Source organism: Ananas comosus, linkage group 9 (genome assembly GCF_001540865.1).
Source record: "Ananas comosus cultivar F153 linkage group 9, ASM154086v1, whole genome shotgun sequence".
In the NCBI taxonomy this organism is placed as follows: domain Eukaryota; kingdom Viridiplantae; phylum Streptophyta; class Magnoliopsida; order Poales; family Bromeliaceae; genus Ananas; species Ananas comosus.
The window spans coordinates 1,279,004-1,300,603 of NC_033629.1; the positions used below are offsets into that span (position 1 = coordinate 1,279,004).

At 38.0% G+C, this 21,600-nt stretch overlaps 4 protein-coding genes across 8 annotated transcripts; 3 read left to right on the forward strand and 1 right to left on the reverse strand.

Annotated features, from left to right (window-relative positions):
- On the forward strand, positions 836-4,218 carry LOC109715585 (uncharacterized protein At1g01500-like). Of its 3 annotated transcripts, XM_020240678.1 has the most exons (4): positions 840-994; positions 1,073-1,141; positions 2,028-2,822; positions 3,706-4,218. In XM_020240678.1, exons 3-4 carry the CDS (start codon positions 2,130-2,132, stop codon positions 3,940-3,942), a joined length of 930 nt encoding a protein of 309 aa, XP_020096267.1. In that variant the 5' UTR covers positions 840-994; positions 1,073-1,141; positions 2,028-2,129; the 3' UTR covers positions 3,943-4,218. The 3 variants fall into 3 exon arrangements, with proteins under 3 accessions (XP_020096266.1, XP_020096267.1, XP_020096269.1); XM_020240677.1 differs by lacking the exon at positions 1,073-1,141 and having other exon boundaries at positions 836-994; XM_020240680.1 differs by lacking the exon at positions 840-994 and having other exon boundaries at positions 1,140-1,271.
- On the forward strand, positions 4,992-10,590 carry LOC109715164. Of its 3 annotated transcripts, none has more exons than XM_020240043.1 (5): positions 4,992-5,552; positions 6,316-6,377; positions 6,469-8,724; positions 9,325-9,436; positions 9,722-10,590. In XM_020240043.1, exons 1-5 carry the CDS (start codon positions 5,438-5,440, stop codon positions 10,327-10,329), a joined length of 3,153 nt encoding a protein of 1,050 aa, XP_020095632.1. In that variant the 5' UTR covers positions 4,992-5,437; the 3' UTR covers positions 10,330-10,590. The 3 variants fall into 3 exon arrangements, with proteins under 3 accessions (XP_020095632.1, XP_020095631.1, XP_020095633.1); XM_020240042.1 differs by having other exon boundaries at positions 4,993-5,552; positions 6,466-8,724; XM_020240044.1 differs by lacking the exon at positions 4,992-5,552 and having other exon boundaries at positions 5,646-6,377; positions 6,466-8,724.
- On the reverse strand, positions 10,591-16,380 carry LOC109715166 (succinate dehydrogenase [ubiquinone] flavoprotein subunit, mitochondrial). The gene is made up of 16 exons (XM_020240045.1): positions 16,261-16,380; positions 15,711-15,866; positions 14,945-15,032; positions 14,653-14,799; positions 14,415-14,555; positions 13,768-13,853; positions 13,589-13,681; positions 13,443-13,506; positions 13,131-13,274; positions 12,840-13,027; positions 12,553-12,727; positions 12,285-12,455; positions 12,039-12,108; positions 11,836-11,956; positions 11,699-11,736; positions 10,591-10,940 (listed from the first exon to the last, which is right to left on the reverse strand). Exons 1-16 carry the CDS (start codon positions 16,378-16,380, stop codon positions 10,838-10,840), a joined length of 1,905 nt encoding a protein of 634 aa, XP_020095634.1. The 3' UTR covers positions 10,591-10,837.
- Positions 17,523-21,469, forward strand: LOC109715410 (guanine nucleotide-binding protein subunit beta). Its single transcript, XM_020240389.1, has 6 exons — positions 17,523-17,861; positions 17,961-18,055; positions 18,728-19,152; positions 19,837-20,200; positions 20,641-20,754; positions 21,047-21,469. The coding sequence occupies exons 1-6, from the start codon at positions 17,756-17,758 to the stop codon at positions 21,080-21,082; spliced, it is 1,140 nt and encodes a 379-aa protein (XP_020095978.1). The 5' UTR covers positions 17,523-17,755; the 3' UTR covers positions 21,083-21,469.

The following is a 21,600-nucleotide window of genomic DNA, read 5'->3' on the forward strand; positions in this document are numbered from 1 at the left end:
ATATATTTATACTCTTCGTAGAGGACCCGACGCACCAACTATGCGGACGATCTTATCCATTTGGACACCGGAATTGTACCGCATAAAGTTAGTTTGCGCTTTATCATGTGGCCACTAAATACGCCACGTGGAGCGCGTACGGCAGCGCACTGTTTGTGGGCCCCACCGCTCGTGATTCCCCGTGCTGATTTGCGAAGGTGGCGCTCTCTCATTGGTTACCTGTGTCCACAGTATCCATGAGCTATTTCGTAGACCAGGTTCACCATGTTGGGGTGAATTCTCAACCGTTCGAAACATGCTCTTAGCCCAAATATAATAAATCTTTTAATTAATTTAAGCCAAACTAAAAATAAGTTAGTCTAATTTAAATAATTAATTTGATCTAATATTAGATAAATTAGTCTGCAAATACATTAACATAATCAAGCGAATTATTTGATGGATATTATTGTAAATTTTTGTTTTATAAAATTAGGTGTATACAAATAGGCATATATTTAATAAAATTCACTAAATTTCATTCATCACGCTCAAATTTAGCAAATTACTATCAACAAATTATCAAATTAAATTTATTAAGTATTATCAAATTTAATCAGTAAACAAATGTCATTATTATTTTAGTGAATTTCATTGCCAGTGAAAATCAGGTTGGGCTTGGTGTACGGCCCCGAACGCATCACCGACTCCATAGACCAGGTCCACGATGCCATATATCACTGCAACCACAGATATTTTGGCTCTTACCACCACCGTGTAATAATAAATTATAAATAAATAAATAATATTCGATAAATTAATAAAAATAATTCTTTTTATTATTATTATATGTTAATGTTAATACTAAGGATAAGACAAAGAGAGAGAAGGGGACGAGAGAGAGAGAGAGAGAGAGAGAGGGAGAGGCGAGAGGGAGAAGTGGTGGTCGAATTCCCACCGATTCCAATCCAAGTTCTCGCATCGTCTCCTCCACGCGATCTTGTGGAGATCCAAGGTACGTTGATGTGCTCTTTAATCTCCTCCATTTACTTTGTTTTGTTTTCTAGGGTTTTAATTTTGCGAGTTTTTGTAGGTTTTGTTGATCGGATAAAAAGACCTGGTTTCGATGCGTTTCGATTTGTTTTAACCTGTTGTGAATTGGGTAATTATCTTATTCGATAATAATTTTGTCGATTTTGATGCGCTTTTTCTCTAATCGCGTCTTGGCTCGAGCATCGATTTTCCCAATGGAAATCTCTTTTTCCCCCCCTCCTCTGTGAAGCTTTTCTTAGGTTGTTATTGTGTACTTCTATAATTGTAATCGATTAGGAAAAAAAAGACCTGTTTTTGTGCCTTTTGTTGATAAGATAAAATACCCATTTTTGATTGATTTTGCTTTGTTATGACTAGGTTGTGAATTGTGAAATTATCTTATCTGCTAGTAAATTTTGTCAATTTTATTCGTTCTTTCTCTATTGATTCGTCAAATTGAAGTATTTAACAAGTTCAACATTAGGTTTTTTGTTTTCTTTAGTTTATGCGCTCTTTTCAGATTTTCACATCTGTAGTTCTTAGTAGATTACAAAACAGAAAAATAATTAGTTATGTAACTCCTTTTAATCTCTTTTTAAAACCTTGTAATCGCCATTGTTGTTGTTGTTGTTGTTTTTGTTTGAGATATAGCTCTGTGTTTTTTCTAGTTTTGCTTCATCTTGTTTTTGTAGAGTTAATTTGTATTCCAAGTATTATTGGTTTTGAATCATTTTAGAATGAGGCTTATCTTGAACTTTACATGATAATTTAGGATAGAAGAGAAAAAGGATAAAAATATAGTAACTTAAATTGCTACTGCTGATGGCAGAACTCGAACCTTCGTGATCTTTTGAAGCTCCTTTTTACTCCTTTTTACTACCAATTTTATCCTGAGACATGCATCCTAGTATTGAAATTTTGTCTCTTTTTGTTTTGGGTTTCTCCATTTATGATTCTTATTTTAGCAGATTAGGCAATATATTAACTCTCTTCCTTTCTCTTGCTTGGTTTCACAGGTATTAAATTTGAGGTCTCTTTGTCATTCTATGTGGGCTTCTAACTCTCCGCAACTTCACTTCATGTGTTAAAACTTTACCAAGAGGATCTTCATAAGGGAAATGGAGGGTTCTTATGATGCCTTGGATACGGAGTTATCCCCCAATTCTAGGAAAAAGATCATCACGCACCCTCTTTACGTCCCAAGATCATCGCCTTGGCTCGATCTAAAAGTGTTCTATGTAAGAATCAGTAATTGCGAAGTCGACGAGTCGACATCGGACCGTCTCACCCTCAACCACATCCCTCTAACTCCCGACACCATCATTGAAGTGAATGGCAAAAGATGTAGCATTTATTCCGAATGCGCATCTTCTTCGCTCAGAAGGGATAGAGTGGATAAAAAGTCCGAAGAAGCCACTTTTGTGAGCACGGATAGTATACGGACAACGGGGAGTGTGAGGTTCCAAGTCTTTGATAAGGATGAGCTGTTAATCACGGGGGACTTGGAATTATGTAACAGCAATGGAGTTGTTGGAGAGTCAAAAGCCAGTAGCAAGAAGTGGAATATGAAGTGCCAAGCTGCAAGCGCTTGTACTAGGTTCTTGAAGGGGAAGCAGTACGCGGGTCCTGAGAATCCTCATCCTTTGATTGAAGTGTATGTTGCAGGTTTTTTCTCGGGGGCGCCTATTATTTTGACAAAGACTCTTCAGCTTGGTGTTAGGAAGAAGCAACAGATGAAAGTTACGCTAGGTTCAATTCCAGAGTATGGGACAAGTGAACAGAAGGATGTGGGGGATGAGGATTCCTTGAAGGTATTAGATGATTCTGTCACTACTAACCTCAATGTTTTCAATTATTTTTTGTTATGGTAGTCCAAAGCAAACATATAATGGATATTTACAAAAAAAATAATAATAAAAAAAATAAAAAAAAAACCTACATTGTGGATTTTTTCAATAGCTTTCGATAAATTAGTTTTCAACAGTGTGAACGTTATTTCTAAATAGTTAGTTACTTTGTTAGTTATTCATGGATGAATATACTTCGTATGCATGTAATTGCAGTTTGACCATTTCTTTACTAGAACTAGACTTGAACAGTAAATGTTTGCACTATTGGTTCTGTTAAGAGCGTGATTTTACTTGAGAGTCTCTCTTTTACTGGTTTAATTTGTACTGTAAGAAAGGTGAGCCGACTGATCTGCATAAGGACTTCATCTAACAAATATGTTTCTTTTATCATACTTGTGTATTTAATGCTGTTTTCCGAATCTGTATTTCATATGCATTTATTTATTTGTGACAGGATGGATAAACAAAAGGTTAAGAGGGTAATCCTTTCACATATGTTGTGCCATGTTTAAGAACTATATATTGATGGATATTGAAGGTTAAAATTAATGCAACATTTGTTGGAAGTGATCACACAAGGAAGTTTCATGTTTACTGATGCCATAAAATTGCATTAATTAAGTTTTTGACTTTCAAAATAAGTCTTCAAAGTACAGTTACTGCAGTTGAGCACGTAGATTTATTTTTTCAGTAAAACTATTGGTCTAATACCTATTCTGAGCCTTTTTGAACCTCAAGTGTTACATGCTGAACCAATAAATCTAAATTGATAGCAACTCTGTGAAAGGAGTCTGAAAACATTTACAGCTGAAATATTGTACACTCTTCTCCAAAATCCTTGTAGGTGTCGGAGTACCAAGAGTACAAACTCGAGAATGATGCAGACGTCGACTACAACAGCATATATTCAAGAGCGGATTACATAGAAGGGGAGGACGGAGAACTCTCGTGGTTTAATGCTGGTGTAAGGGTCGGCGTCGGGATCGGCCTCGGCATTTGCCTCGGTGTCGGGATCGGAGTCGGTTTGTTGGTTCGCACATATCAAACCACTACTAGGGGGCTTAGGAGGCGATTTGTTTAATGGCCAACGCCCTTAAATAACAAATCAATTTGTATATTTATCTGTTCTCCTAGAAAGCTAAGTTGGGTGTGTTACCCTTCCTTTTTGACGGACATGTTGGCTAGTAAATAACCTTCTATAGTTTTATTGTTGTCATGTTTCCTTTTGCCTTTTTTTCTTACTCTTCTTTTGGGGCTTTTTTTTTTTTTTTTTTTTGGCTGTTCTGATAGTGTATCAGTGTGTGTTGAGAAGCAGTTGACAGTTGCTAGGCAATGAAAAACTCTTGTTGTTCTCTTATGAAAGAACCTTGCTTGTAAATTTGATGCTCTTTTTTGTGTTGTTGTTGTTGTGGTTGTTGTTGTTGTTGTTGTTGTTGTAGGAAGTTTTTAAAGTTCGTACTGTGATGCGAATTCTCTATGGGGACGGTACACTTTTGATTTGGACGCTATACTTACGTCTATTTAAATTTTCTCCCTAGTTCCTTTCAGAGAACTGTGGAGAGGGATACTGATTTTAACAACTTACTGCTCCTTTAGCCAAAATTAAGCTTGATTTGGCCAAAAAGATTTGTAATTTAGGAACATAATTTTATACATTCACGTACGGCAATTAGGAAACCTAACTAAAATTTAATTTAGCTGGTTCATTACAACAAATTATTCGCTCGCTTAGTTTTCTTTTTTCTTTTTTTTTTAATCCTAGAAGATAAAAGACAAAAAGGTTCATGTGGCTCGGGGGAGCTTCCTTTTCCCCCTTAGTTTTCGAGAGATTTCAAACGCAACACATGCAAGGCCCCATGATCTAAAAGGGAACTTTGATGCGTGCAAAGTGAAATTGCTCCTCTCATGCTTAAAATTCTCCATAGCCACTCTACATAGGGAGTTCCCATGTAGAAATCATGTTCCCTGGTACCACAACTAGTGATATCCCATCTATAACAAGACCCCCCACCATAACAAGGACGAGGATATGAAAAGCTTTCTCACATTCCAGAAATAATATAATATCATATCAATTCAATATAAGCCGAAGTCCAAAATCCAAAAAACGAAAAGAAGAGTTTCTTAAAAAAAGCCACTATGAAAAGGCTCTCTCAAGTAGAAGATTCCAAAACCGCACAGGGTAACTGATGATGGGTCGAAGCTTAACAAAGAAGCCCCTCCAACACCCTACAACAACAACAACAACAACAACAAAAAGCTTTTGCTTTGCTTAGAATCGGGTGCAACTACAGAGGAGAGCCACATTGTGAGATGCCACAGTCACTTACAAGGTCTAGCGTTTACGTCAATCCTCTCTTTCCCCCACTGGGGAATAAACCCTCTTGAGAGGACATCTCAACTCACTCCACAAAGACGAAATTAATAAAGCAAGATGGAGAGAGAGAGAGAGAAAATAACCCACCAACTTTATTGAAGAGAAGCACAATAGCAAGAACTAGAGAAAGAAAAACAAGAGAGGAAAAAAGAGGAACTTACAAAGGTGCAACACTTAGAATACCTGAGAGAGAGATTGCATGATGGCGAAGAGATCGGATTTCGCGCAGAAGCTGTTGGATGATCTCCGACTTCGGAAGGAAAAGCTGGGGTATGCGTCGTCGGGCCATCAGCCGAGTAATGCTGCCTCGAGGGGTTTGTTTTCTCCTTATAATTTTCTTTTGTATGATTCTAGTTTGCTCTTCTTTTCTAGGAATTGTGAGAATTGTGAGGGACTTGGCTTTCAATAACAACTCATTTTAACAAGCAGTAGACTTACATTCACTGATTATCTTTGTAGCACATTCATCAAACAGGTTTGTTCTTGATTACACTAGGAGAAATTAACAAAAAAGGAGGCCGAATTGATGCGAACATGCAAAGTGCTTTTACCAAAAAATCATTTACGAACTAACGAACATTTCATAAAGCCAGATATAATGTTGTCTAAGCTTTGCCATAACCCTTCTTCATATACAGTATGCCCTAGATTGATACTAATCATATATTTAGGTGATCATTTATTAATGATTTACACAAATATATGGCTGTGAATGAAAGAAACCGATACATCTAGATGCCTTATGGGAATCCATTCTAATCAGAAGACCATTAAGAAGAAAACTAAACAATTTGAAACTAGATTACAGTAATGAAGCTTTATACGCTATCACATTAATTAAGTTCACAGTTGTGATACAGATACTCCTACCAACTACTCAATAAATGGGGGAAAATAGTACAAACACATCACAGTGCAAAATGGTTGTGACATTACATTGTTCAGAAGTACAAGCACATGAATAAGATCTGATTTTAAAACCTTCTATACCATCTGTTCAGCTAATAATAAAACAATCTCTGCATATTCTGGAATTTTAGCATACATATCTATCTATTTAAATGGTGCTGGCTTCAGATGCTTATGGAAACTCTCAGAAAAACTTTCGGAGTGCAAGAGAAGCGTCCTCTAATAAATTTGTAAGCCTCTTAAAGTCTCTTATGGATAGAACTTGCTCAAATATGATAAATGTATTCCTAGTTTTAATGTAAGTTCTTGAGCTTGCAGCAGGTACAGAGTGGCAAGAACATGGTTAAAACAAACAAAAGCGCGCGTCCTAACATGAAACACCACAAAGAAGCTGGCCTAGAAAGCACTTCTCTAGATATTGTTCCTTTTGGAAGGGCCACGCGGTCGGGGAATACCATCGACATCTCAACGGCACTCGCCCTTGCACTTACTAAGGGCAGGGAGTTTCAAAGAATAGAAAACCTCGGCGACTACAAATTCGGGAGCGAACTTATTATGCACCGTGGTGCTATACATTTCAGAGAAACAAACAACCAATATATGTCTGATAGAGCGAGGTACCCTATGAATCAGTATCACTTTTCACCCCATATGCAGGTCGATGAAATTTATAAAGGGGTTCAGAAGTTGAATGAAATCATTAAAGCCTTTTCTGGAGTGAATTTTAGCAGAAGCACTATTGAGATCGGGAGGGAACTATTGAGAGGGGCGATTGACCTGGAGGAGTCACTAAGAATGCTCGCAATGCTCCAAGAAAATTCGGATAACATCAAAGGGTCTAGAGGCGGTCGGGTTATGTTATTGAAGGACAAAGAAGAAGATGAATCCTCATCTAATAGAGTAAAACAGAAGAAGTTGATTCAGAGGACTGGGTTTTCAATTGATGAAATTAAAGAAGAAAATCTATCCGGCTCATATACTAGAAGGACGAAGGTTACACTGACAAATTCTACTAAGAGTTCATCAAGTCTTCCCAATCAGTTTACTTCACATAGGGGGTCATTAAGTTGTGGCCAAGATGCTAAGTTGGATTCCCAAGTTTCAGTTGTTGCAAGAAAAACTAACAGGAGTGGAGAAATTGGACAAATCCCCAAGAGTAATAGTGATTCCAGTGCTTCAGGAAATGTCAAGAAGTTGGATCCTAAAGGAGGTAATGTAAATGGAAAGGTGAGGATACCAAATGTGGTAGCAAAACTGATGGGGTTAGAAGAATTTCCCACACCTAAGGCGGAGGTGGAGATCAAGAAAGAAGCTAAGTTTATGAAAGAAACAGAGGTGAGCAGGACACTAAGAAGAGACACAACAGTTAATGAAATGGGAGATAAATATGCAACCTTACGACCAAATTTAGCAAAAATCAGAGAAAATGAGAATCCACAGGCAAAAGAGGTTAGAGAGTCTAAACCTGGACAAAACCTAGAAGCCACAAAAAGTAAGCAAATGACTAGCTTAGCAAGTTCAGGATATGAAAGTATGAACCAACCACCAAAATATTTGCCAAGTTACCATTTTACAGACATTAACAGTATGAATTACAGTAATACAACACACACTAAGAAAGAAGCGGCACAGATGTGGGGGTTCACTGGAAGGGGACAGATAACCCAAGAAAAAGCCAAACAACCAATTCAAGAAAATAAGTTGGCTAGTACTTCTAAAAAATATCTCAAGTACCAGGAGAATGCAGTTAGAAAAAAGGATTTGGTCCAAGAAGATCAGACAGCACAAAATGTATCGCCTATCACATACAGTCACTCAAGGAATGTAAAACATAATACATTGGAAAGGAAATCCACAGTGCATGAATTGAAGATTAACCATGCAGCACAAAAAGGTACAACAGAAAAAGAGCAGAATGCGAGAAGTAAATCACAGTTATCAGAAAACCCCAGTGCTGTGAAGCCAAGGAGCAGAGAGAAGTCTGCGAATGAAATAAGCAAACAAAAGATGTTATCTTCTGGTAGGATGATTGTAGCAAGCGAAAAAAGCACAGGAAAGCATACTGATCAGTTGAAAAAGAAGCCAACATACAGAGATCCCGAAAAGCAAATTACAAGGAGTAGAAGTGCTACTTACCATGAACCATATAGCCAAAGAGCAAGTGAGGAGTCCAGAGACAAAAAGAAATTAAGTGTGGATCCAAGTAATGATGAACAAAAGGCAGTGATTCCCACTCCGGTGGAACATATGAATAAGCCTGTGGATATACCAGCTGAAGAGAAGGTAGAAACTATAGAAAACAAAGGAAATTCAACTGAAAACATGAAAGTATTAGAGAATAGTGAACCACCAACAGAAAATGATCAGCAAACAATGCTGCAAATTTCACCTCTAAATGAAATAGAGTCTAGATGGAAGGAAGGAACCAGCACAGAAGGAGAATCTAACCTTAGAGTAATGGCTTTGGAGCAAACTATGCCAACAGTAAATGAAATTGCCTCTGTTTCCAGTGCTATGTTCACAGATGATATTGAAGATACAGAGGTAGTGGACCGGGAATTCATTGCTGAAATGAATGTAAGTTCGACTCTCATTTAAACATTTACTTATAAAAAACTAACTCCTTTTCATATTGTTAGTCTATAGTATGCACAAATCTATGTTATTTTGCAACATCGACCCAGTGCACTTACAACTTGCCAAATATTTGCCTAATTCCATCCAATATAGCTCTTTTAGGTCAATAGCACTTAGCATGGACTACTTAATTTTGTTATTGTTTGTTATTTTTTGAACTCTTTATTTTATTATGAGATGAAAAAAAAAAGATACAGTTCTATTCTTGTTTGATGATAGAAACAAAATTAGAGTTTCTAATAAACCAACAATAAGTAAAGAAGTTCTCTATGTGCTCATAACTGCAAAGAACTTAATGAGCGTCAACAAAAAAAGTCTTCTGACAAGCTGATACTGACTTGGCATGAACCAAGAAAAGTTGTCAAATTTCTGGCTAAGAACTCAAAACAGACAGATAGACTTGGGCTGAGATGCGTGGGTAGGAACACCAACCCGATTTGTCAAAGTTCAAACTTACACAACTCTTAACCAATTAAAAAATATAGAACAACTAAATAGTCCAAATTGACAATCTAATAGCAATTCTTTTACTTTTGGCAGCATGACAATACGGTTGTCAGAACTCCTAATACTCAACAGACACCACAAGTTTCTGCTGGTAAAGAAGAAGAACAACTACAATTGCCCAACTTGACAGATGAAAAGAAAGAAGGTATGTAAAAGTCCCTTAAGCAAAACCTGTTTATGCACCATTTTAAAGAAATCTGACAGTGTCAGCATGATACGCACAAACTTAGGTCGTCACAGATAATGGAATGCAATGAATCTCATATTGCATCCAAAATGTTTGCTAGGCACATACATATACAAAACAAACGTATATACAAAATGTATGTTTGTGTACGCATGTTGTTGCCCGTACGTACATACGTATTGATGTATGAACGCAAAATAAAAAAATTTCTGAGAATTTCAGATCATTGTTTTTCTTTGACAGGGTCAAGTGACAGCAGACAATTCAGCAACTTCAACTCATTGAAGTCACCAAGTCAGGTTAAAGATGAAGTAAGCGGAGAACTTTCACTTACAGATGAGCAACGTCTCCTCAAAGAATCACTGATTAGGGATCAACATTTCCTTAATACAGCTCAGGCACTTTTCAAGCTCAATATTCCTGTAAGCGTTCTCCAAGCTAGCGCAAAGGCAAGCCAAGACAAGGACAGTAAGCTTCTTTTAGACTGTGCATATGAATTACTAAGAAGAAAAGGTAAGAGAGAAGAGGCCATATTTATCACAAAAATATTTGAAAAGCCAACTAAAGAGAGATGCTTGGATTCTTTGATCAAAGAACTCGATGATGATCTAGAAAGCCTGAACTTCTCCATGAAAAGGCCAGAAATTAATTGCGACACAGCCGCATGCCTACAAAAATTGCTCGAGAAAGATATCCAATGCAGAAATCCAGATATCAACTGTATGTGGGATATTGGCTGGAACAGCATTACACTTGCATCAGTTGAAAAGGACGAAGTCATCAGGGATTTGGAGAAGCATATACTAAATGGACTCGTTTCTGAATTAGCAAGAGACTTGATAGAGGTATAGCCACACACTGTTGGAGCTGCTAGGGCCATACTGTACTCAGGCCCCATTTCGTAGTTTTGTATAACCCTAATCCCAATAATGAAATAAGTCAAATTGTAAGCTAGCATGTATGGCCAACTTTATAAAGCACTCCAAAAGCAAGTCAAGGTCCAAAACACAAGAAATTAGAAGAAAGGGCTCCGTCACATTAGCAACCATATTCTGGAAACAGAACTTGTACCAGCATTTCTTGAAGACGAAAAACAACATTATGCACAAAAAGAAAAAAAGAGAATAGTACGACTTGTTTTTATTTTCTAGATGATAAAGCATTTTGATAATTAGCAATGAAAATCAACATTCTCCGTGAAACAATTTATACAGCATAGGTATCAGCATTTCGAACTGATATTAGAAATACGATTTCCCTTCACAGAGAATGTTGCGTCCCCACTTCTTTATTTGAAACCCACAAACACTCAAGTATTGTGCTGCCATCAAAATCCAAGCTGGGCAATAGAAACACAATTCAATAAACACGCGCTTTCGGTGGGAATGGCTCAACTTCATCATCCAAGGTATTCATATGGACAGGCCTATATGCTAATTTAACCTTCCCATTATCCCAGTACCTGTGTACCGAAAGAAAACAAATTATAGAGAAAGATATATAATAAGAAGAAAATACTTTTGTGAATGATCTGTAATCAAATATCAGAAAAGTTCAGCAATAAATCAAGAGCTAAAAGGAGTAAAGAGTTCTGCAATTTTCCTCTTTGGTGGCATCGTGTAGTAAGATGATACATTTTGATCTCAAATTGAATTAAAAAATTCTTTTATTAACATTTTCTTTAATAACTTTTGACGTATGATGATCACTGAACCTTCTCATGACATAAAGTTAACAACAACATTAAAAAAGAAGAATGTTGGATCGGATAACACCTAAAGAAGCTGATATGATCGTCTACTTAATTGCATATTACACATATGACTACTTCCAGACAGTTCCATAATTTCCCATTTGTTTTCTCCTATCCTTCTCATTTTTCTTTCGTGGAAGGGCATTTTGAACCAAATGCTCCTTTTCTTTTATGCAAGAGAAACAACTAACATTAACTGGAATGAAAAAGTAAGCATATGAATAATGCAATTTAAATGCAAATCAAAATGAAAATAACTGGCGAGCAGATAATAAACTCATAAAGGAAATCCACTATGTGGGTTAATCATTTGAAACTTCTCGAAATAAAGTTAATAAAAGAATGTATTTTTCAGCTAAGTAAAAGTGGAAAGCTGCTTCCTTGTTTAACTGGACTGTTCCTGGAGAATCTATAAAGCTAGAATAAAGAACAATTTTCCAGATATAAATTGGACAGTGGATACTAACCCTAGCGTGTGTTTCATCCAGTTTTCATCATCCCTTTTCTGGAAGAAAATTAAAGCAGTGCATTAGAGAAAGGAGGAAAACAGAATAATGAAAGACTAAAGCAGACTGGAAAATCTTAATGAAAGACTAAAGCAGACCGGAAAATCTTCACGAGCATGAGCTCCCCTGCTTTCCTTCCTTGCCTCAGCTGAATGCATAGTGATGCACGCATTAATCAATAGATTTTCCAGCTCTATAGTCTCTATTAAGTCTGAATTCCTGCATAAACAGTTTAATGACTAGTTAATTCATGACCAAGAGAAGGAGAAGCCACCAATCACGCATAATAACAGGATACTACCATATAAGACTCCGATCACGAATCTTCACATCATGAAAACTTTCCCATGCCTTGTCAATCAGCTGACAGCCTAACAAATTAATACAAGAATAAGAATTCACCAGAAGGCAAAGGCCATACATTCCAGATGCCAATACTATCAATATATAGGAGATAGTCTGACAAATAGATAGTTCTCAGCAGTGAACTCAATTTTAACTAAAAATTGAAAGGATAAGAAAGCTCCATAAATTGATACAACAAAACCTTCTTCTAACGTTTCCTGTGTTCGAAAGACAGCAGCATTATTTTGCATTACACGTTGCATATTAAGGCGGATCTTTGAAGTTGGGAGGGAACCATTTGCATTCCTTAACTTATCCAACCAGGCGATGGTCTTCTCACCAGCATCCTTTTCAAGAGGTTTCTGTTTCTCTCCTATATAGTATATAGACATTTATTACAGTCTGGTACAAGTACAACCACCATTTTTGTGAACTGTAAGATACTAACTGAAAAGGTAAAGAAAACCCACCTGGCTTGCAAATCTCAGCAACTCTGTTTGCACAAGCTCTGCCGAAAACAACTATGTCAAGAAGGGAATTTGCACCCAGCCGGTTTGCACCATGAACAGAAGCACAAGCCGCCTCACCAGCAGCCATCAGGCCCGGAACTACAGCATCTGGATCATCACCTTTAATATGAACAACCTGCGAAGGAAAAAAAAAGAAAAAAAGATCTACATTAGATGTGCTTCTACAATACATGGAAAATGCAGGTGGAAGAAATTTGATCCTAGAATCATTGGCATATATGTTCTACCTCCCCATGGTAGTTAGTGGGAATTCCACCCATATTGTAATGTACAGTAGGCAAAACAGGAATTGGCTCTTTGGTGACATCAACTCCAGCAAAAATCGCAGCAGTTTCAGATATACCAGGAAGTCTTTCCTTGAGAACTTCAGGAGGCAAATGATTGAGGTGCAGATAGATGTGATCCTTCAGTGGACCTACAGTGTATCAAAATGAAGAAATCTAGTTATCACTATAAGAAATATTGCTGAAAAATGCTTTCACACTTAAATTTTAAGGTAGAAAAGATTCGGTACGTACCCACACCACGTCCTTCCCGAATTTCCATTGTCATAGACCTTGAAACAACATCACGTGATGCAAGATCCTTGGCACTTGGAGCATATCGCTCCATGAAACGTTCACCTTCACTGTTCCTAAGAATACCACCTTCACCACGAGATCCTGAAACCAGGGGAAAAAAAAAAAAAAAGTAAACCAATCAGTGAGAACAGAAAGCAAGAAGAATGCATTCGTCGACATTGCAAGATTGTAATATAGCTAAATTTATTAGTTAGACTTTACAAAGAAAAGGATCTAATCATTAAAAACTAAGTCAAAGTAATTGAGGACCTTCTGTAATTAGGCATCCAGCACCATAAATGCCAGTAGGATGGAATTGTACAAACTCAAGATCCTATAAGTAAATCAAACAATAGTAATGAGATAGTTATATCATAAAAAGAAGTTAATCTTTGAAGTTCAACCAGTAGACCAACCTCAAGAGGTAACCCAGCACGTGCAACCATGGAATTGCCATCTCCAGTACATGTATGAGCTGAGGTTGCAGAGAAGTATGCTCTCCCATAACCCTAATGCATGAAACAAATAAGACTTATGGTAGTTATTTCAGGACAACAAAAGGGGTAAGATGCAGTTAAATAGAAAAAATAGCTACCCCGGTGGCCAGAATGGTATTGGCAGCACGGAAACGATGAAGAGTCCCGTCCTCCATGTTTAATGCAATCACGCCCTGGCAGGTGCCTAATACATAGGAATGAAGGATTATCAGATTAATCAAAGGTCCCTAAGCAACCCAAACATTGTATACTGGCAAACTAGCAAAACAGTTTGGAGATACTGCAGTTTCGATCCTCTGACACTAACGTATCATATGATATAAGAACTCTCATGACAAAAGCAGAAGTTTAATCCCAACTGCTAGAAAATGACAAATTAAAGAGCACTATAAGCATGCAACAGGAACCAGATAAATATACAAGAAAGCAGCAGTAACACTTAGCACAATGATAGAACAATCAAATGATTTGTTAAAATGGCAGGACAGAAAAGTTAAGAACGTCTGGCATTATTTCTTACTCTAGTAAATCTAAAATTGTAAGCATCAACAATTCCTATAGAATTTGCATATACAACCTTGCCAACAATACTACTAAACCTACCAAAGATTGAGACACGCTAAAGAGGAGATTTCCCATTAAGAAGTAAGTTCTACTACAGTATCAAAATCACAAATGCATGCTTGACCTAGGCACAAAAGAGAGACTAATGAGTATAGCATTTAGATAGTTTTATCAATCATACCATTGCGATCCATAAGAAGGTCCAATGCAAAGTACTCAACAAAGAACTGAGTGTTATGTTTCATGGATTGGCCATATAGTGTATGTAGCAAAGCATGGCCGGTACGATCGGCAGCACATGCACAACGGTAGGCCTGACCACCTGAAAAATGTCAAATAGTCAAGATTGATGATAGAAACACTTAAATGTAACTCTCGAAGGATGTGGTCAGTGGTCACAGCATCTCATAGATCTCCACCTTTTCCAAAATTTAAACTTTGGCCTCCAAAAGCACGCTGGTAGATTTTTCCATCTTCAGTCCGAGAGAATGGTAATCCATAATTTTCAAGCTCTACAACTGCTTTTGGGGCTTCTCGGCACATATACTGAATAGCATCCTGATCACCTGCAATAGTAAAAGTTCATTTCAGAGACACATAAAGATGAGAATAAGATGTAATCACGTAACAACAATGACACCAACAAAAAGAAAGAACATTGGTTAACTCAGAACGCAAATTACAATTATTAGTTTCACAAAATTGAATTACCTAACCAATCACTTCCTTTGACTGTATCATACATATGCCACCTCCAGTCATCTTCACTCATATTTCCCAATGCAGCATTTATGCCACCCTGCATCACTTCTAGCATGATTAACAGCACAATGAAGTATGGCATGACAAGCAGTAAACTACAATTAGAAGGTCATTTATATAAAATCATGTGCCTTCAAGTTTTAAAGTATCATTTTTCCCTACTAACAAGGAAGATGCTGTCTCAGTGGCATACAAAGGTGAAAACTTCATGAATATGAAAGTTCATCCCTGCAACAATAACAGGAGACAAAATACACAATGAAACCCAAATCAAGTAAATTGACTGCGATAGAAAATTGTTTAGTCACAAAACAGAACCTACTGAATTGACTAAAATTACCTAACATAAGAGAAGAGAAAATAGTCCACCAAAGTTAAAGTTACTCCCAAACTTCATCTACACTAAACCATCAATGCCACAGTGTCTGCTCTCAACATCTTAATGTGATATGAATGATGGCAAGTGCATTAAACTAGGCACTATGTAGATAAAGGCGCTATGTCGATAAAAATAATTTACTTTATAGGTGCAAATTGGACAGTGAATGTGGCAAACACATTAAAAAGTTGAAGAAGTCGTGAGTATATCTTCAATCGTTAACAGCCCATAATTAGGTCTAAGTGACCTAAACCAAATTTCAGATTAAGTTAAAAAAGTTATTCTTTAAAAAGATGCATTTTAATTCGATAAAGTCAATCAACTAAATCGTAATACCTGCGCAGCGACTGTATGCGAGCGCGTAGGGAACAACTTGGTAATGCAAGCAGTGTTAAAACCGTGTTCTGATAGTCCGATTGCCGCTCTTAGCCCTGCCCCTCCGGCCCCTACGACAACTGCATCATAAATGTGATCCACAATGGTGTACGACGACTGCCAGTATTATCACGAACCCAAATGAAAAGATACCAATCAGCGTCCATTGATCATACACTTAGATAACAATGAAGCTATACTTATTCGTTATCCAGGTGAGTAAACCAGCTATTATTATGCAATTTTATATTAATATCGCCAATGATGCATAGCAAGTAAAGAATTTGGAGCTAACTTTTCATGCTACAAGGAGCAACAAAGTATCATTATCAAGAACGAATGAACTATCCTAACTACAATACAACAAGAGCTACTAAATCGAGATAACAATAAGAATGTACAAACAAAACCTCGTAATTATGATGGAAACAGCTCAGATCCTACTAAAACAGTGACCATTCACTTGATTTAGAAGCAAATTTAGAAGAGAACGGAATCGATCGGGAGATACCGGGCTCGTCGAGAACGATCTCGAATTCGGAGACGAATGGAGGGTTCGATTCCCTCCAATCGACGCGCTCCTCCTCGCGGAGAGGGTTCCGAGGCCTCGGGAAACGCAGCTCCGCCACATCTCTCTCTCTCTCTCTCTCTCTCTCTACTTTGGTTGCGAGGGATAGGAGGTGAGAGTTGTGGGTTTGAGGGAGGAGACGGAGAAGGGAGATGAAGGGTTTTTGGCGACGGAAAAGTGGATTCCGGTGAAGCGGAGATGGACGCTGTGGGCCACCTGTCGCAGTTTTTTGTTTTGGTTCTCAGTAACTCTCTGTTTCACTGAAAAAAAAAAAAAAAAAAGAGACTTTTTTGCATTTGGCCCCCGAAAAAAAATGTATTTTAAATATAGCACCAGTAAATTTATATTTGCAAAAATGACCCTAGCCTTGCCACGCAGGCGCTACGTCAACGCCACGTGGGCGGGACCAATTTATTAAGTTGAACACAGTGAATCATTCGCCGTGTCTAAACACCATTCACCGTGTTCAACTTAAAACCATGGCGCCGACGTGGCTCTTACGTGACGAGGATAGGATCAAATTTGTAATTATAAATTTAATAGGGCTATTTGTAAAAAAAATATTTTGAGGGAGCAAAATGCAAAAAAAACAAAAAAAAAACAAAAATGAAATAGAAAAATAATCCAACGGCAAAATGCAGCCCATGGCCCGGTTTGAGCCTGCATTAACCAAGGCCCGTTCACCACAAGGAAGTATACTGTGTCAAACTTATACCACATAAGTAATAACAAGCCAATCACATTTCTCATTTAAAAAAAATATATGACAAAAATATTTTTTTATAATTATAATGTGATGAGTTAATTCAAAAGAATTCATTTGGTTGGTTGGAAATGTCACGTCACCAATATAACTAATGCAATGTAGAATTTTTCGTTCGCCACGGCTCACCGCGTGTCCTGTTTCACATAGCTTTACATGATCGGACCCATATTGATCAGGGGCCCACAGCCCGTTTAAACATGGCCCATCGGCCTGGTTTTAGCATCGTGTAGCACAACTAGCCACGTGCCTTATCTGGGCCGTAGTTGGCCCATCAGCCCAGTTGGAACCCAACATAATGCATGGCTACTCGGCGCCTATCACCCCTCGCCACGTGTCGGTTGTCGGCCCCACGTCTTCTTGGTGGTCCCACAAGTTCTTAATCATACAGTTGCTGACGTAAGCACGCATGGCTGCTTCTCTGGTCTGAGTGGTCTCCTCCTACCCCACCACTCACTCCCACCACCTCTATCATCGGTTTCCTCTCGCGTCGTCTCCATCCCCTCTTCCCTCCTCCTCTCCAAAACCCTAGCGCACACCTCGATCCAACACCCATTCTCAATCTCCATGAGCGGGGATGGAGAACTAGCGCTCCGATCGAGCTCCGCGGCGTCCGTGAATGGCGGGAGATAGTTGATGCTTCGAACTCCGCGGGTCCGCTTCTAGGGTTTGTGGATGTCCGTGGCGGAGCTCAAGGAGCGGCACGCCGCCGCGACCGCGACGGTGAATGATCTCAGGGAGCGTCTGAAGCAGAAGAGGCAGCTTCTTCTCGACACCGATGGTGAATTCTTCGCTTCTAGGCTTTGATTCCTCCGATTAATGGGGTAATTTTTGGTCATTTTTTTGGTGAGGTACTTTGTTATTTTTTATCTTAATGCAGTTGCGAGCTACGCTCTTAGCCATGGGCGGACCCCGATTAGCTTTAGCTCGACGGATCTGGTTTGTTGCAGGACATTGCGGGGTCACACAGGGAAGGTAGTTTCTATTGCTTACTGAGATTTTCCATTATATGCGATTTTTAGAACTCCATTGTATATTCTCTGTCAAGTTGGGGTTTTAGCCTTAATAAACCCTGTTGCTAATTAGATAGTGCTCTAGATCTGAATTAGAAAGGTAAAAGCTTAAACTATCAGTTTACACTTTCTCTTTTATGTTTTATTTAATATGTTATATTGAGCTTAGGCGGTACATTGTGGTAGCAACACAAAGTTGGGTGAGGAAATAATGACCAGCCCCAAGAGGCGAGCACCAGCCACAAAGTGTGTGAAATGTCAGTAACCTTACGTTAGCCATCTGAGCGTTTCGAGCAGTCCAAAAAGCTATATTAACGTGTGAAAAATGAGACTTTTTAATACGTAGCCTTTTATGTATGGCTAGGATTTAAGATTGTTACTTGGAATGTATGCTTTTGAGTTGATATTTAGTGGAATTCTTTCTAGTTTAAACATATAATTTTGAATTATATATGTAGCATGTTATGGTGTTGAAGATAGCAGTTGATAGTGCATATTAAAATGTATGCTTTGAAAGACATGTTGACTTCATCTCCAAGTGTGTCCAATTATATAAGTCTCTTTCTAACTTCTCTTTTTCTTGTTTATAACTTAATTTGAAACTGATAAACATCATATTCGAGATACCTATCAGGTGTATTCATTGGATTGGACTCCTGAAAGGAATCGTATAGTCAGTGCCTCACAAGATGGGAGATTAATTGTTTGGAACGCCCTAACAAGCCAGAAAACACATGCCATAAAGTTACATTGTGCATGGGTGATGACGTGCGCCTTTGCCCCCAGTGGGCAATCAGTGGCATGTGGCGGTCTTGACAGTGCATGCTCTATCTTCAATCTGAATTCACAAGTTGACAGAGATGGTAACATCCCAATATCGAGAATACTTACTGGGCACAAAGGCTACGTTTCATCCTGTCAATATGTTCCGGATCAGGAAACTCGGTTGATTACTAGCTCAGGTGATCAGACTTGTGTTCTATGGGATATCACAACCGGGCAGAGGATATCTGTATTTGGAGGTGATTTTCCATCAGGGCACACTGCTGATGTATTAAGGTGAACACTTTGATCGTCAATGCATTCATATATTTGGGCTGGCTTAAAATTAGGCGTTGCAGATGAAATTATCTTCTTTTTCATTCGAAGATCATTAATATCATCTTAATGGATTGTTGTACTCTTGATTTCCAGAAGAAAATCAGTATTTATCTGCTGCTTTTTGTCACATATACGGAAGGATACATATCTGTTCCATAATCCATAATTCTGTTTAGCAAACTTTCACATTTTATCAAAATCAATTTAGAGCATAATAACAGAAATTGATAGTTAGGGCATATGAAGAGATAGATCTGGCCAGCCACTAAAATCACGTCTTTGCTATTCTGTTGTTAGACTTGTTTATCCTGAGTGTTTAGGAGAAAGCTGCCCTTTCCTGTGTAGTATCAAGATTAAAGGTTCCATGATACATGCGGTTCAGTAATTCAATATGCATTTTTGGACTGTGTCAAGCAGTTTGATGTAACATTTAGAATGACTGACCTGTTCTTGTGGACATAAAATTTTATGTAAGATATGTATTTGTCCTTTCAACATATGTTGTTCTTTCTTATTTCTTTCAAGTTTAAATGAAATTTCTTTCGCATTCTTGAATGTCACAACTTCATGCACAATCGGTAGTTGTTTCTTTTAGACTTCATGATTTCATCTTAAACTGGAAACACGTGCCTACTTTAACAGTCTCTCGATCAACTCTGCAAATTCAAATATGTTTGTCTCTGGTTCATGCGATGCAACCGCTCGCCTGTGGGATATCCGAATCGCCAGCAGGGCTGTTCGAACATATCACGGCCATGAGGGTGATGTTAATACTGTCAAATTCTTCCCTGATGGCCAAAGATTCGGCACTGGCTCTGATGATACTACATGTAGGTTATTTGACATGAGGACAGGGCATCAGCTTCAAGTGTACAGTCGGCCTCATGAAAATAATGATAATGATGTCCCTACCGTCACTTCTATTGCTTTCTCAATATCAGGTAGACTTCTTTTTGCGGGATACTCCAATGGCGATTGTTATGTGTGGGATACACTAGTGGCTGAGGTATGTGTTTCCATTCCAGAATGGACTTTGCTATTTCTTTTGGAAATAATATTTAAGGAATGAAAGCACTGGTTTTGTTGTCAAGGAATCATTTAAGAATATATCGAAATAAAAAGTGGGACATTCATCTAGGTCTTTTGGTATCAAAGACATGTAAGTAGTGTTTGTAATGAATGGAATGAGTTTGGATTATTACTTTACCATTGTAGCTTCCTTTTGTGGCAATGGATGCCAGTCTACTAGCACATAATTCTTTGTTTATAATTAAGTGGCGAAAACTTTGCCGCTGCAGCATAGCCCTCTTTCTCCTTATTCCGTTTTCCTTTTCTCCTTTATTGTGATAAACTTCATTGTGCCCTCTTTCTGTGTGCCTATGTTATAGTACTATAATTGTTAGTGTGAAAGGGGATATTAAAGCAACATCTTATTTTGTTTCACAGGTAGCTTTTAATTTAGGAACTCTGCAGAATTCTCATGAAGGCAGGATAAGCTGCCTAGGTTTGTCTTCTGATGGAAGTGCCTTGTGCACTGGAAGCTGGGACAAAAACCTAAGGGTAAAGTGTCATTTTTCCCCACGAGCAACTTACTTTTCATGCATGTTTATAAACATTAAGAGTACAAAGAAAGGGCCATCATGCGAATCAACCTAGAGAACCGCTCTATGATTTATAGGGTTCTAGTTCCAAATGGCCTATATCTGGGGCGGTCCATGCACATTTTTGCCTAAAATATAAGGTGTTCAAAGCTTCAGATAATCGTAAAATGAATCAAAATGAACTTGAAATTCTGTATAATTTGTCCGCAAGATGATTCTGATAAGCAGCTGTTTTCTTTTCTCACTCGCAGATTTGGGCTTTTGGAGGGCATAGGATGGTGATATAGCATGTTGATGGTGTTTTATGGTGGATTTAAATTCTGTGTGCAGCTTGGTATCCTTTTCCGCTGCGAGTTTTCTTACAATTGAGTCGGAAATCAAGAAATTAATATGGCTGTGGAGCTCAAGCACAAGCAACCTTTTATACCGAATCTATTGCGTCCTGATGAGAGAGATTGCATGAGAAATGAGAAAATTGGTGCCTCGAAATGTTCATTGTCAATCCGCACTCTCTGTATCATTCTACTTCTGTAATTTTTCTCTATTTCATCAACCCTTGATACAACTTGAAGAATTATAAAACTTTCCTGGTTTTAGGCTAGAGCGTCACCTGTTTGCTAAAACTCTCTGTTTGTTCCATAATTATATTTGCTTGGTTCAAGTTTTAAGTGTTAGTTCTCCTTCATCAATTGTTTCGGCTGATTTCTTTGGCTAAAATCATGATTATTACCAGAGAAGATAGAAAGATTGTTGCATGTTCAGGCTACAGGGGTTTGAAAGAGTTTGTGAATTCATATTTGATGGT